We start from the raw sequence: 13,654 nt of genomic DNA on the forward strand, positions 1-13,654 counted from the left end.
GATAGAGAGAGGTGTTCAGAATGGAAGAATTCCCAGAGAAAACGTCCCTGAAAGAAGAATCAGTGGAAGAAAGGCATTTATGACTAGAGAAACAACAGAACATTCCGCAAGACATCCTGTGTAGACTTTGAGAGTCTTAGTTTTAATTTAGTTTTTTTTATTATTTGTGTTTTATTGGAATAGCATTACCAGTTGAATTGAGTTCAGGAAGGGAATAGTTAGTAGTTATGGGGGAATTGTGCGATTTGTTGATAATTCTATTAATTTGTTCACTGTTAGGGTTAAATAAATAAATTGTCACTTGTTACTTATAAAGTGGAGATCAGGGAGTCCTTTCATTTAACCGTTCTTTTAACAGATTACAAGGCGAGGTGCTCCTTTGGGGTTTCGGTTAGTAGCTTTCAGTGGGGTGGGGTGGGGGTCAATCTCCACTTCATAACATGAGGCAACAGGTTATCAAGCAGTGTTACCGCGTGTGTCCGAGGAAATGACTTGTTTATGTTGCTCCTTCTCAGGGATGGTTAATTCACTGTTGCTTTTAATTCCTTCATAAAAGTTTCTCCTTGCGTCTTTCATCCGAAACAGTTTATTCCAGAAGGAGTTGCTAGTCCTTTTAATCCATGAAGTTTATAGTATTACAAAAGAGACTAGCTAAAGTAAGTATGGGACCTTGGAGATTACAACTGGGGCATTAATTATGGAATAGGGAAATGGCAGATAACTTCCATCAGTCCTCATGATATAGAGCACTGTAAGTATTTGTCAAACTAGTGGGACTAAAGACCGGCAAGTTACCAGGACTTGATGGTCTTTATCCAAGGTGTATAAATAAAGTGCCACAGAGATGGCGCTAGCATTGATTGAAATTGTCTAGAACTCTCTGGATTCCAAGACGTTTCTAGCAGATTTGGAAAACTGCAATTTTCCGCTAAGGTGCCACACAAAAGATGTACAAATGAAAACTTGTAGTATTACGGATAATGTATCTATATGGATTGAGAGTTGATTGACACACAGTCAGAATTAATGGGTCTTTTTCAGGTTGGAAAAGCACAACTAGTGGAGTGCCACAAGGAGGAGTTCTACAGCATCATTTATTTTCTACCTATATTAATGACCTGTGGATGGTTCAGATTGTAATATATTTGAATTTGGATTAGTGGTGCTGGAAAAGCACTGCAGTTCAGGCAGCATTCGAGGAGCAGTAAAGTCGATGTTTCGGGCAAAAGCCCTTCATCAGGAATACAGGCAGAGTGCCTGAAAGGTGGAGAGATAAATAAATTTGCAGGTCATACATAGGTAGAAGGGCATACTGGGATGAGAACACAAGGAATTTGCAAGGGGAGATGTAGATAGATGAAGTGAATAGGTAAATATTTGGCAGATAGAATTTTAAAGTATGCGGTGATGTACTTTGGTAGGAAGAAGCAAAAATTAGACTATTATTTAAATGATGATCGACATCAAACAATGCAGTGCGGAGGGTGGTCTCATGCATGAAACATGAAACATTACCATGTGTTTCGGCAAATATTTAAGGAGACAAATGGAATTTTGACCTTTATTGCCAGTCGGTTGGAGGTTAAAAAGAGGGAAGGTTCTTTTTACAATTGTACAGTGGTTGGTGAGGCCATACCTGCAGTACTGCGGACAATTTTAGTCTTGTAGTTAAAAAAGAATGCTATTAATTATGCAGGTTAAGCCTTAAGAATGAAAGATGATTTAATTAAAACATAGGGTTCTGTGGGGTCTTGACAGGGTAGGAAATTTGCTGAATAGATATTTCAGTGCAGCATCAAAAATTTGGTTAACAGAATTATGTTATACTTTTTCAGTATTCTGGAAATTGATGTTTCAAGGAACCAACTGAGCTGCCTTCCCAACGGCTTCTTACATCTACCAAAGCTCGAAAAACTCTCAGCTTACAGCAACTTGCTGGAAATGTTATTTGATGAGGAAAAAGGTATAGCAATCTTAATCAGAGAAAATATCTCAAATTCTTCTTTTCTTTACAGTGTGTGATTGGCTTTTAATAGATTCCTTTACCTCTAGCAACAAACTGGATTGGATTGAGAAAACTCCAGGAGATTGATGTTTCTGACAATAAACTTCAGTTTTTACCCTGTACATTCCTGCACTGCTGCAAGTCCCTCAGCAGCTTGAAAGCATCTCAGAATGCACTCAAGGACTTTCCGGAACCATGGGCCTGTCCTTTGGTAAGCATAGTTGCACAGAGTTCTCAGGGAGTGTAAGGCTGAGAGGGTCGTCTGGAATGGTAGCAGGTTTTAACTACTCTCCTTAGAAAATCCATAACTAATAGTTGTTTGATAATATAGAGCTTGAGTGTTGCTAAAAATGCAACGTGCTGTCTAAGCTTTTTCACTTTGCCCACATCAGGACAGATGGAAGAATACTAAATTTCAAAGGGAATGATAAACCACTCTGCATGAGAAAAGTGTGCTGATCAGGTGGCAGATTGACTAATCGGAGCCAAGGCATTGCTCCAGAGCATATATTATGGAATTGTTGTCCTCTATACTTTCGTTTATGTCAAAAAAGACACATGATATTGGCATGTTATGTTTTAATGCAGAAGACTGGTTCCTGCATATGAATATCCTGGCAAATGTAATTGAGACACATTGCAATCCTGACTAATGATGTTCAGTTAGTTGTTAGTGTAGATCTTTACACACTCGGAATGTTCAGCAAATGATGTTCATCACAGAATTGCAATTTTTTAGATATTGTATTCTGAATATCACAAATGTGGTTTGGTTGAGTACTCTGTCTATTGTGAACAGCGAAAGGAACAGGTATTTGAAATGATCATTGGAATGTGTGGCTTATGTACCTGTCATCTCACTTACTGAAATCCATATGTCACATTACTCAGGTGTGTGGTAGGCAGACAGTATTATTGGCCTAATAGCAAAATCCTGTTGGTGGATTTTAATATTTGTGTTGTTACTACAATGAATAGCTAAGCTGTATGTTTGAGCCATCTTAGCCTTCAAGGGTAAATTGAGGTACTCGAAAATATATGTATTCACAGCAACCCATAATTTGATTGGAATAGCCATTACGTCACTGGATAATAACCATTACACCACTGGATAATAGCCATTATACCACTGATAATATTGATGTGCTCAACTTTAGTATCAAGCTTACATGGTGAGCAAATGGCTTGGACAAAAGTAAGGCCAACCTTATGGCATGTGGAGCAGTTGGAATTCCAATGTTTATATTGACCACTGCAGGTAAACTGTAGACTTTCAACAGTAGGAATTCCTGTCTGGAAGGATGAACAGCCAGAGTTCATGATCCACATTGATGTCAATGACTTGGGTAGGAAGGGGGGGGTGAAGTCCTTAAAACAGGATTTAAACAACTAGGAAGGAAATTCAAAAGCAGAGCCTCATAAGCAGTAATCTCAGGATTATTCCCAGAGCCAAATGTTGGTGAGCACATGATTGTGGAATTGAGAGGTTGAATACGTGGTTAGAGAAATGGTATAGGAAAGAGGGCATAAGACTTCTGAGGTTGGTTCTGGTGTAGATGCAGAAGATACACGTTAGCAGAACCTGGACTAATATCCTTGCAGGGACATTTGTGAATGTTGTTGGGAGGATTTGATTAGATTGATGGGTCATTGGAATATGAGACGAAGTTCAAATTGGAGGGAAGTAAAACTGATAAGAATTAGAAGAGTAGTAAGCAAAATTAAATGATAGACAAAGCAAAGGCAAATATCAAATAAGATCAGAAAGGAGAAGTGTGTTAAAAAGGCAAAATGAAAGTCATTTTAGCTGAATGCATGTTATATGTGCAATAGAGTTGATTTGAAGGCACAAGTTGAAGTAAATGAGTGATTTAATTACCATTACAGAGAAGTGGCTAAATAGTTGCCAAGATTGGGAACTGGATATCAAATGATATTCAACATTTAGGAAGGATAGGCAAAAAGGAAAAGGAGATGGAATAGCAGTCTTCGCAGAAGATACAGATCATCTCCCACACTTATTAGTAAACCAAGGGACTTGGTACACCATTACAGACATTTGCGCCACATGCTGCATCTGAAAGGCTAAGACCATTATGGAAAACCCCACAATACTTCATTCAAACTCTTCGGTCTCTCACAGCCAGACTATGCAACAATTTCTTACCCTGGGCCATTGGGGAAACATGCTCCTTTTATCAGCATAAATTCTTTGTTCAACCACTAATGTCTGCAATGACCTGATCATATGCATCTAAAGTATAATGGATGATTACAACAAATAATAATCACATTTTTCCTTTACTCCCAAGAGAAGGGGAAGTGTCACTAATAATGTGATTGTTAAAATGCAAATTATTTTCTATATTTCTAGGAATTTTGTAATGTTTCTGGAAACGTCTTGATATCACTTCCAAACACTCTGAGTATCTTCTGGAAGAATTGTCTTAAAGAAGCAAATTTTTCTGACAATTTACTGAAGGAAGTACCAGCAAACCTCTTTGAACTTAAGGTATTTGTGCACAATTTTGGAATTTGTTTCCTGTAAAAGGTTGATGGATTGAAATCATGGAAAACCATCCACTGGGTTTCTTCACATCTCTTCCATGTAAACCCTATGATGGTATTGGTCAGTTCAGTTAGCTGGACATTTACGATGCAGAATAACACCAATAGCTTCAGTTCTGCAGCAGTTGAGGTTACTATGAAGAACTCTCCTTCTCTACCTCTCTTCTCACCTAAGTTGTGGTGTAAACTATCACCCATCATCTCTGTCTAATGAGAGCAACCCTGTGGTCTGGTAAGACTATGGCGACTTTTCTATAATGGTGCTGATTTGGATAAAGGAAGCAAGAGTTGTATATTACTGTCTGCTTCCAGCATTGAGTTTCAAGGCACAATGAGTTGTGTACAGAGAAACCTCGGATAATCAAATGCTGGATAACACAGTTTAGCCAAGCATTGGGATCTTGCAATCTTGTTTGAATAATCCGAAATTCAGATAATCGACATTCTTCTGTAGATGGGAGCAGGAAGTTACGGTTTGAGTAAGTGACACTTCAGTTATACAGGACCTTCACCAGGCCCTATCTGGAGTACTGGGTTCAACTTTGAGCAGTGTGTCACAGAAGGATACATTCATCTCAGAGTATCAGTTCACCACAGGAATAGCTGGACCCAAAAGGGTTAAATTGTGGGATAATTTACATAAAGTGAAGTTTGTTTTGAAAGGGAAATTTTGAAACACCAGACCACACAACAGGTCATAGAAAATGGAATTCCTGACAACCTTACACCAAAAGCTGAGGGTAAATTGGAGCTTTCTGTACTTATAAGAATAGATTTTTCCTTAGGTAACAATCTTTAAACCATATGAAGTAAATGTGCCCAATGGGTTTTAAGGTCAGCTTCGATCTGATTGAATGGCAGAATAGCTGAAAGGGCTGAATGGCCTTCTAATTCTGCGCAATCTTCTCATATTCCCTTTAACATGTAACATCTCCAGTATATTCCTGTTGGGCTTTTTTCCTTCACGTTATTTGTATCACACTTACAGGCCTGAATTAAATTTACTATTTTATTGAGTTTACCTCAAATGAAAGTAGGTGGTGTCAGGATACTACTCATGTTCCTTTAATTTGCCTCCTCAGCAATATCCCCAAAACAGCAACAACCAACCACACTCTTTCCCACTCTTTCCCACCCCCACTCCCCCCCACACCCACGCCCCACCCACCCACTCCCCAAAAAAGGACATTCCTGTTCTGCTCCAGTTTCCTGTGTGGACTCAGTGCATCACATACAGTGGTGCTGCTTGGAATTGGTGAATGTGTTGCTGCTTGGAATTGGTGAATGTGTTGGTGTTAACCTTTGCTGCTGTCTTCAACTCTGATATTTCAAGCCACTTTTTTAACTGATGGCAGAACCTGTGCTCTCTGAAATTATCTGGCAATCAGATACAGTCGCTTCCTCCAGTGGACCAATGGCAGTGCTCTAGCCTGAAATCACTTGATCTCTCTCGAAATCATCTTGGAAAGTAAGTACTGTCCAACACCATGTTTAATATTACAAATGTTTTCATTATTTGGAGTGTGAGCCTCATCTGAATTTATCCCATGAGCTCACCCTGATTTCTTCTCTGGAATGTGTCTTTGCACTTGCACTCTCAGTGTCTGTGGAGCATTGGGATGGAAGTCATTGATCCTGCACAGTAAGTTTGGTCTTTAGTTGTGATAATCATATAGCCTGCCAGTGACATTCTGGACAGAAATCCTGCGATAACCTAGGATACCCAGCACTGCTGCAGTCACTAGTCAGGGACAGGGCAGAGAATCGTTTAACATTCTCTAGTACCCAATTCAGAATTTTTAAAATAGGAAACTTGTAGCTATGTCAATCACAAATGACTTATCTCTAATGTGACCAGTCCCCAAGTCTCGGCCTTCTCAGCCCAGCAGTTGTTAAGTTTGGTGTTTAATTTCCATGTTTCTGCACGTGGAACAGGACAGAACATGGGGGAGGAATCTGCTGCTGAGGCTAATCATTTACTCTCCATGATTGCCCAATGCCACTGCTGCTTGCATCTTCTCTTCCCACCCATCTTTGTGATAAGTGTGTGAAGTATCACCATAGAGCCTTGTGTCACATGGGAGGCCTACTGAGTTCATGGCTCTCTCTCTCGAGCCATCCAGTCAGTCCCACTCATTGCCGTGTTGCCCATGTAAATATCAGGAACCAGATTGCCCTGTAGCTGGTTATTTCTGGGATGGCTTGAATTGAGATTTATGCCCCTATTTGGTGAGAGATGAACAAACAAATTCAGGCAGGTGGCAGGTGAATTTAATACAGGAAAATGAGGTGATCATTTTGGCAGAGGTCAATACTGGGACTGTACCATGTCACCAATGGAGATTGTCATTTGAGTTAGACTAAGGTAAGTAGGTTGGGAGAGCAAGTTGTGACAAACAGGGCAAAATGAGTGGAGGTTTGTGGTCTGCCCATTGGGGAAAGGGAAAGATGTTGAAGAGGTCCTATTAAGGAGATACCCCCCCAAACTTTGACCGAACAGTAAATACTTCTGGCCTCAAACTTTATGTTGCCTCTGCCTGCAGCAGGAGACTTGGAGTAGGAGTGCAAAGAGATCCTTAGGTGGCCTTCAACAGCCACAAACCGCCTCCTCCATTGTGCACAAAGTAGTGTCTGGGGGTTAGTGGAGAGGCCTCAAACAGCACCAATGGGATGACAGCCAATTTTATGCTCTCCCCTACCTTTCCAGTCCAACTCTGGGAAGGACAAAATATAGCCTGTGGTGACCAGAATTCGGCTCAATTCTCTAGTTTTGTCTTCAGCAAAGCTTTGTCATGGTTCAGCAGAAACTCCCTGCTTATGAACTGAATAGCTCTATTTAAAAATTCAAGATGTTTTGCTAATTGTTCTGTCAGTACATCCTGCCTCCTTGAAAGATCTGTGCATATAAACCCAGTCCCTGTCCTTATCCCTACTGTCAAATCACATCTCACAATATATCAAAATTCCATCTGCCAAATGTCTGCACATTTTGTTAACCTGTCAGTGTTTTACAATGGAGTATAGGATATATCAGAACATTGTGCAGTGAGCCTGTCAGACTGTTGGGTGAAGTTTGGTGGTTGCTGCAAGCTCCCTGATATATCTTACAACGAGGTGTTCTGTTGTTTTCTGCTTGCAGGAGTGAAGAAGGAGTCAGAACTAGAAAAGTTTTTTTTACAACATGGCTAAAGAAAACTTCGGACACAGGTGAAAAAATTCAAGGAAACTTTGGGACTTGCTTGGGAAGAGGCCTTTCAGCTCAGAATGTTGACGCAACAGCTGGAGTTATTTTTACATGGTCCAATTTACCTACTTGCCCTCTTTTTAATTCTGCTTCTTTCAGTGATTTTAGAATTTCAATCATTTGTGATCAATTACCCCATCACTTCTTAATCATCCTTATGATGTAAATGTTGCATAAGAATAAGGTGGGTGAACTTGCAGCATGGATTGGTACCTGGGCCTTGGATGTTGTGGCCATTTCAGAGACACGGATAGAGCAGAGACAAGAATGGTTGTTGTTGCAGGTTCCATGATTTAGATGTTTCAGTAAGAACAGGGGAGGTGGTAAAAGAGGGGGAAGATGTGGTATTGTTTGTCAAGGACAGTATTATGGTAGCAGAAAGGGAATTTGATGAAGACTTGTCTACTGAAGTAGTGTGGGCTGAGGTTAGAAACAGGAAAGGAAATTTCACCCTGTTGGGAATTTTCAATTGGCTTCCAAAAAGTTCCAGAGATGTAGAGGAAAGGATTGCAAAGATGATTCTGGGTAGGAATGAAAGTAACAGGGAAGTTGTTGTGGGGGACTTTAACTTTCTAAATATTGACTGGAAACCATATTGTTCGAGAACTGCAGATAGGTCAATTTTTGTCCAATGTGTGCAGGAGGATTTTCTAACACAGTATGTAGATAGGCCAACAGGCAAGGCCATATTGGATTTGGTACTGGGTAATGAACCCAGCCAGGTGTTCAATTTGGAGGTAGGTGAGCACTTTGGTGATAGTGACCACAATTCGGTGACATTTACTTTAGCGATGGAAAGGGATAGGGATATACCACAGGGCAATAGTTATAGCTGGAGGAAAAGCAATTATGAGGTGATTAGGCAAGATTTAGGATGCACAAGGATGTGGAAGGAAACTGCAAGGGATGGGCACAACTGAAATGTGGAGCTTGTTCAAGGAACAGCTACTGCGTGTCCTTGATAAGTATGTACTTGTCAGGCAGGGAGGACGTGGTCGAGTGAGGGAACCTTGGTTTATTAAAAAAGTTGAATCTCTTGTCAAGAGGAAGAAGAAGGCTTATGTTAGGCTAATATACAAAATGCGGAGGAATGGGATTGTGGGAGACATAGCAGTTTGGATCAGTAATTGGTTTGCTGAAAGAAAACAGAGGGTTGTAGTTGATGAAATATGTTCATCTTGGTGTCCAGTTACTAGCGGCGTACCGCAAGGGTTGGTTTTCGGTCCACTGCTGCTTGTCATTTTTATAAATGACCTGGATGAGGGCTTAGAAGGGTGGGTTAGTAAATTTGCGGATGACACTAAGGTCGGTGGAGTTGTGGATAGTGACGAAGGATGTAGTAGGTTGAAGAGAGACATAGATAGGATGCAGAGCTGGGCTGGGAGGTGGCAAATGGAGTTTAATGTGAACAAGTGTGAGGTGATACACTTTGGACGGAGTAATCGGAATGCTAATGGTAGGATTCTTGGGAGTGCAGATGAGCAGAGGGGTCTCGGTGTCCATGTACACAGATCCCTGAAAGTTGCCACCCAGATTGACAGGGTTGTTAAGAAGGCGTGTTTTGGCCTTTATTAATAGAGGGATTGAGTTCCAGAACCAGGTGGTTATGCTGCAGCTGTACAAAGTTCTGGTATGGCCACACTTGGAGTATTGTGTACAGTTCTGGTCACTGCATTATAAGAAGGATGTGGAAGCTTTGGAAAGGGTGCAGAGGAGATTTACTAGGATGTTGCCTGGTATGGAAAGAATGTCTTACGAGGAAAGGCTGAGGGCCTTGAGGCTGTTCTCGTCAGAGAGAAGAAGGTTGAGAGATGACTTAATAGAGACATACAAGATAATCAGAGGATTAGATAGGGTGGACAGGGAGAGCGTTTCCCAAGGATGGGGACAGCAAACACGAGGGGACACAACTAAAGTGAGGGGAGATAGGTATAAGACAGATGTCAGAGGTAGTTTCTTTACTCAGAGTAGTAAGAGTATGGAATGCTTTGCCTGCATCGGTACTAGATTCGCCAAGTTTAAGTGCATTTAAGTCGTCATTTGACAGGCAAATGGACGTACATGGAATAGTGTAGGTGGGATGGGCTTCAGATTAGTATGACAGGGCAGCGCAACATCGAGGGCCGAAGGGCCTGTACTGCGCTGTAATGTTCTATGAGATGTGAAAGGCTCAGCTAGGCTGCTTCAGAGATACTAGTTAACCAGGAAGGACCTAAAGAGAGAGCTAAGAAGAGCCAGGAGAGGACATGAGAAGTCTTTGTCAGGTAGGATCAAGGATAATCCTAAAGCTTTCTATAGGTATGTCAGGAATAAAAGAATTACTGGAATAAGGATAGTAATGGGAATTTGTGCTTGGAGTCAGAGGAAATAGGGGAAGCACTGAATGAATATTTTTCATCAGTATTCACATTGGAAAAAGATAATGTTGTCGAGGTGAATACTGAGATACAGGTTATTAGACTAGAGGCATAATGCAACAGAGGCAGACCAGGCCAGGTCCCCAGGGAGAGGGGGCAAGTTACATGTGGGATGCAACTATCTGTGGTACATGGGGGCAAAGAAGGATTGAGGCTCGTAAGGAGGGGGTATTAGCAATTTGGAAAGTGTGAAAATAGACAAGTCTCCAGTGCCGGATGGATTTATTCTCGGCTTCTCTGGGAAGCTAGAGAGGAGATTACAAAGCCTTTGGCTTTGATATTAATGTCATCATTGTCGACAGGAGATGCCAGAAGACTGGGGATGTTTAGAAGAGATAGGATTTATAATCATTTAGAAAGGAATAATTTGATTAGGGATAGTCAAAACAGTTTTGCGAAGGGTAGGTCGTGCCTCACAAACCTTATTGTGTTCTTTGAGAAGGTGACCAAACAGGTGGATGAGGGTAAAGCTGTTGATGTGGTGAGTAGAGATTTCAATAAAGTGTTTGATGAGGTTCCCCAAGGTAGGCTATTGCAGAGGCATGGGATTGATGGTGATTTAGTGGTTTGGATAAGAAATTGGCGAGCTGAAAGGAGACACGGGTGGTTGATGGGACATGTTCATCTTGGAGTTCAGTCACTAGTGGTGTACCACAAGGATCTGTTTTCCAGCCACTGCTGTTTGTCATTTTTATAAATGACCTGGATGAGAGTGAAGAAGGATGAGTTAGTAAATTTGCGGACAACACTAAATTTGGTGGAGTTGTGGATAGTGCATAAGGATGTTGTAGGTTACAGGACATAGATAAGCTGCAGAGCTGGGCCAAGAGGTGGCAAATGGAGTTTAATGCAGGAAAGTGTGCAGTGATTCACTTTGGAAGGAGTTACAGGAATACAGAATAATGGTAAGATTCTTGGTAGTATGGATGAGCAGAGAGATCTCGCTGTCCATGCACATAGATCCCTGAAGTTGCCACCCAAGTTGATTGGGTTGTTAAGAATGGGTTGTTCACCATTCCTGAAGAAGGGCTCATGCCCGAAACATCGACTGTCCTGCTCCTTGAATGCTGCCTGACCTGTTGCATTTTTCCAGCAACACATTTTCAGCTCTGATCTCCAGCATCTGCAGTCCTCACTTTCTCCTAGCGTTTATTGGTAGAAGGATTGAGTTTCAGAACCATGAGGTCATGCTGCAGTCGTACCAAACTCTGGGCGGCCGCACTTGGAGAATTGCATACAATTCTAGTCGCCACATTATAGGAAGGATGTGGAAGCATTGGAAAGGGTGCAGAGGAGATTTACCAGGACGTTGCCTGGTATGGAGGGAATGTATTATGGACTCATAGGGATGTACAGCACGGAAACAGACCCTTCAGTCAAATTCTTCCATGCCGACCAGATACCCTAACCTAATCTAGTCCCATTGACTAGCTCCCATTGAGGCCCATATCCCTCTAAACCCTTCCTATTTAAATACCCATCCAGATGCCTTTTAAATGTTGCAATTGTAACAGCCTCCACCATTTCCTCTGGCAGCTCATTCCATACACGTACCACCCTCTGTGTGAAACAGTTGCCCCTTAGGTCCCTTTGCTAGCTTTCCCCTCTCACCCTAAACCTATGCCCTCTAGTTCTGAACTCCCCAACCCCAGCAGAAAGATTTTGGCTATTTATCCTATCCATGCCCTCATGATTTTATAAACCTCTATAAGGCCACCCCTCAGCCTCCAATGCTCCAGGGAAAACAGTCCCAGCCTATTCAGCCTCTCCCTACAGCTCAAATCCTCCAACTCTAGTAACATCCATGTAAATCTTTTCCGAACCCTTCCAAGTTTTACAACATCCATCCGATAGGAGGGAGACCAGAATTGCATGCAATAGTCCAAAAGCGGCCTAACCAATTCCTGTACAGCTGCAACATGACCTCCCAACTCCAATACTCAAAGCTCTGACCAATAAAGAAAAGCATACCAAATGCCTTCTTCATTATTCTATCTACCTGCGACTCTACTTTCAAGGAGCTATGAACCTGCACTCCAAGGTCTTTTTGTCTAATTTATCTAAATTAAACTCCATCTGCCACTCCATAGGCCATTGGCCCATCTGATCAAGATCCCGTTGTACTCTGAGATAACCTTCTTCATTGTCCACTACACCCCAATTTTGGTGTCATCTGCAAACTTACTATACCTCCTATGGTCACATCCAAATCATTTATATAAATGACAAAAAGTAGTGGACCCACCACCAATTCTTGTGGCACTCCACTGGCATTCAGTCTGAAAAACAGCCCTCCATTACCATCCTCTGTCTTTTACTTCGAGCCAGTCCTGTATCCAAATGGCTCATTCTCCCTGTATTCCATGAGATCTAACCTTGCTAACAAGTCTCCCATGGGGAACTTGTCGAATGCCTAAAAGGCTGAGGGATTTGAGGCTGTATTCATTCACGAGAAGAAGGTTAAGAGGTGACTTAATAGAAACAAACAAAATGATCAGTGGGTTAGATAGGATGGACAATCAGAGCCTTTTTCTTTGGGTGATGATGGTTAGCACAATGGGACATAGTTTTAAATTGAGAGTGATAGATATGGGAAAAATGAGTAGGTTCTTTACTCAGATTATAGTAAGGGCGTGAAACGCCCTGCCTGCAACAGGTGTAGACTGGCAAACTTTAAGGGCATTTAAATGATCCTTGGATAAACAGATAGATGATAATGGAATGGAGTAGGTTAGATGGACTTCAGATTAGTTTCACAGGTTGGCACAACATTGAGGGCTGAAGGGCCTGTTGTTTGCTGTTATGTTCTATGTTGCTACCAAGTTCAGTACTTGTTGATCATTTCTAATTGCTGTTAAGATGGTGGTGTTAAACTGTCCTCTTGAAGTTCATGCCTAACCCGCTCCAGTGTGTTAAAGAGGGAGTTTCAGGATTATGACCTGTGCCAGTGAGTAGTGACCATTTCTGCATCAGGATGTAAATGATTTGAAGAAAAACTTGTAGGTAGTGTTACCACTTGCCTGAAACAAAAGCATGGTGCTGGAAAAATACAGCAGTTCTGGCAGCTTCTGTTGAGAGAATATCAGAGTTCACTTTTTGACCCTTCATTAGAACTGCCAGTAGGTGGGAAAGGTTGGTGGCATGCTGATGACGAGGTATTGGATGGAATAGTAAATAGAGTCCATGGAGATGGAGTCCAGAGAGAGAGAGGGAAAGAAGGTGATAGGCAAACAGAGAGAGAGCTAATGTTCAGCTGAGAGAGAGAAATACAAGGTAAGGTGCTAACAAGAAGTGTGAATTGTTGAAAATGGGTAGGCTATGCAGTGAGCAATGGATTTGAGGGGAGAGTAACCAAAGTAGAGGAAGGGAATCCTGTTTAGATTAGATTAGATTCTCTACAGTGTGGAAACAGGCCCTTTG

General features: G+C 41.6%; 1 protein-coding gene across 2 annotated transcripts in view; it reads left to right on the forward strand.

Annotated features, from left to right (window-relative positions):
• lrrk1 (leucine-rich repeat kinase 1) overlaps nt 1-13,654 on the forward strand; it is a 242,398-nt gene that overhangs the window by 100,762 nt on the left and 127,982 nt on the right. Inside the window, exons 8-12 of one of the 2 annotated variants that reach the window (XM_060853361.1) lie at nt 1,836-1,963; nt 2,053-2,216; nt 4,380-4,517; nt 5,929-6,041; nt 7,713-7,780. In XM_060853361.1, coding sequence (XP_060709344.1) covers nt 1,836-1,963; nt 2,053-2,216; nt 4,380-4,517; nt 5,929-6,041; nt 7,713-7,780 — 611 coding nt within the window. Of the gene's footprint in view, nt 1-1,835; nt 1,964-2,036; nt 2,217-4,379; nt 4,518-5,928; nt 6,042-7,712; nt 7,781-13,654 lie in introns of those variants that run through there. The other variant, XM_060853362.1, reaches the window with a different exon arrangement.

The sequence above is a fragment of the Hemiscyllium ocellatum genome, chromosome 39 (genome assembly GCF_020745735.1).
Source record: "Hemiscyllium ocellatum isolate sHemOce1 chromosome 39, sHemOce1.pat.X.cur, whole genome shotgun sequence".
NCBI classification, from domain to species: domain Eukaryota; kingdom Metazoa; phylum Chordata; class Chondrichthyes; order Orectolobiformes; family Hemiscylliidae; genus Hemiscyllium; species Hemiscyllium ocellatum.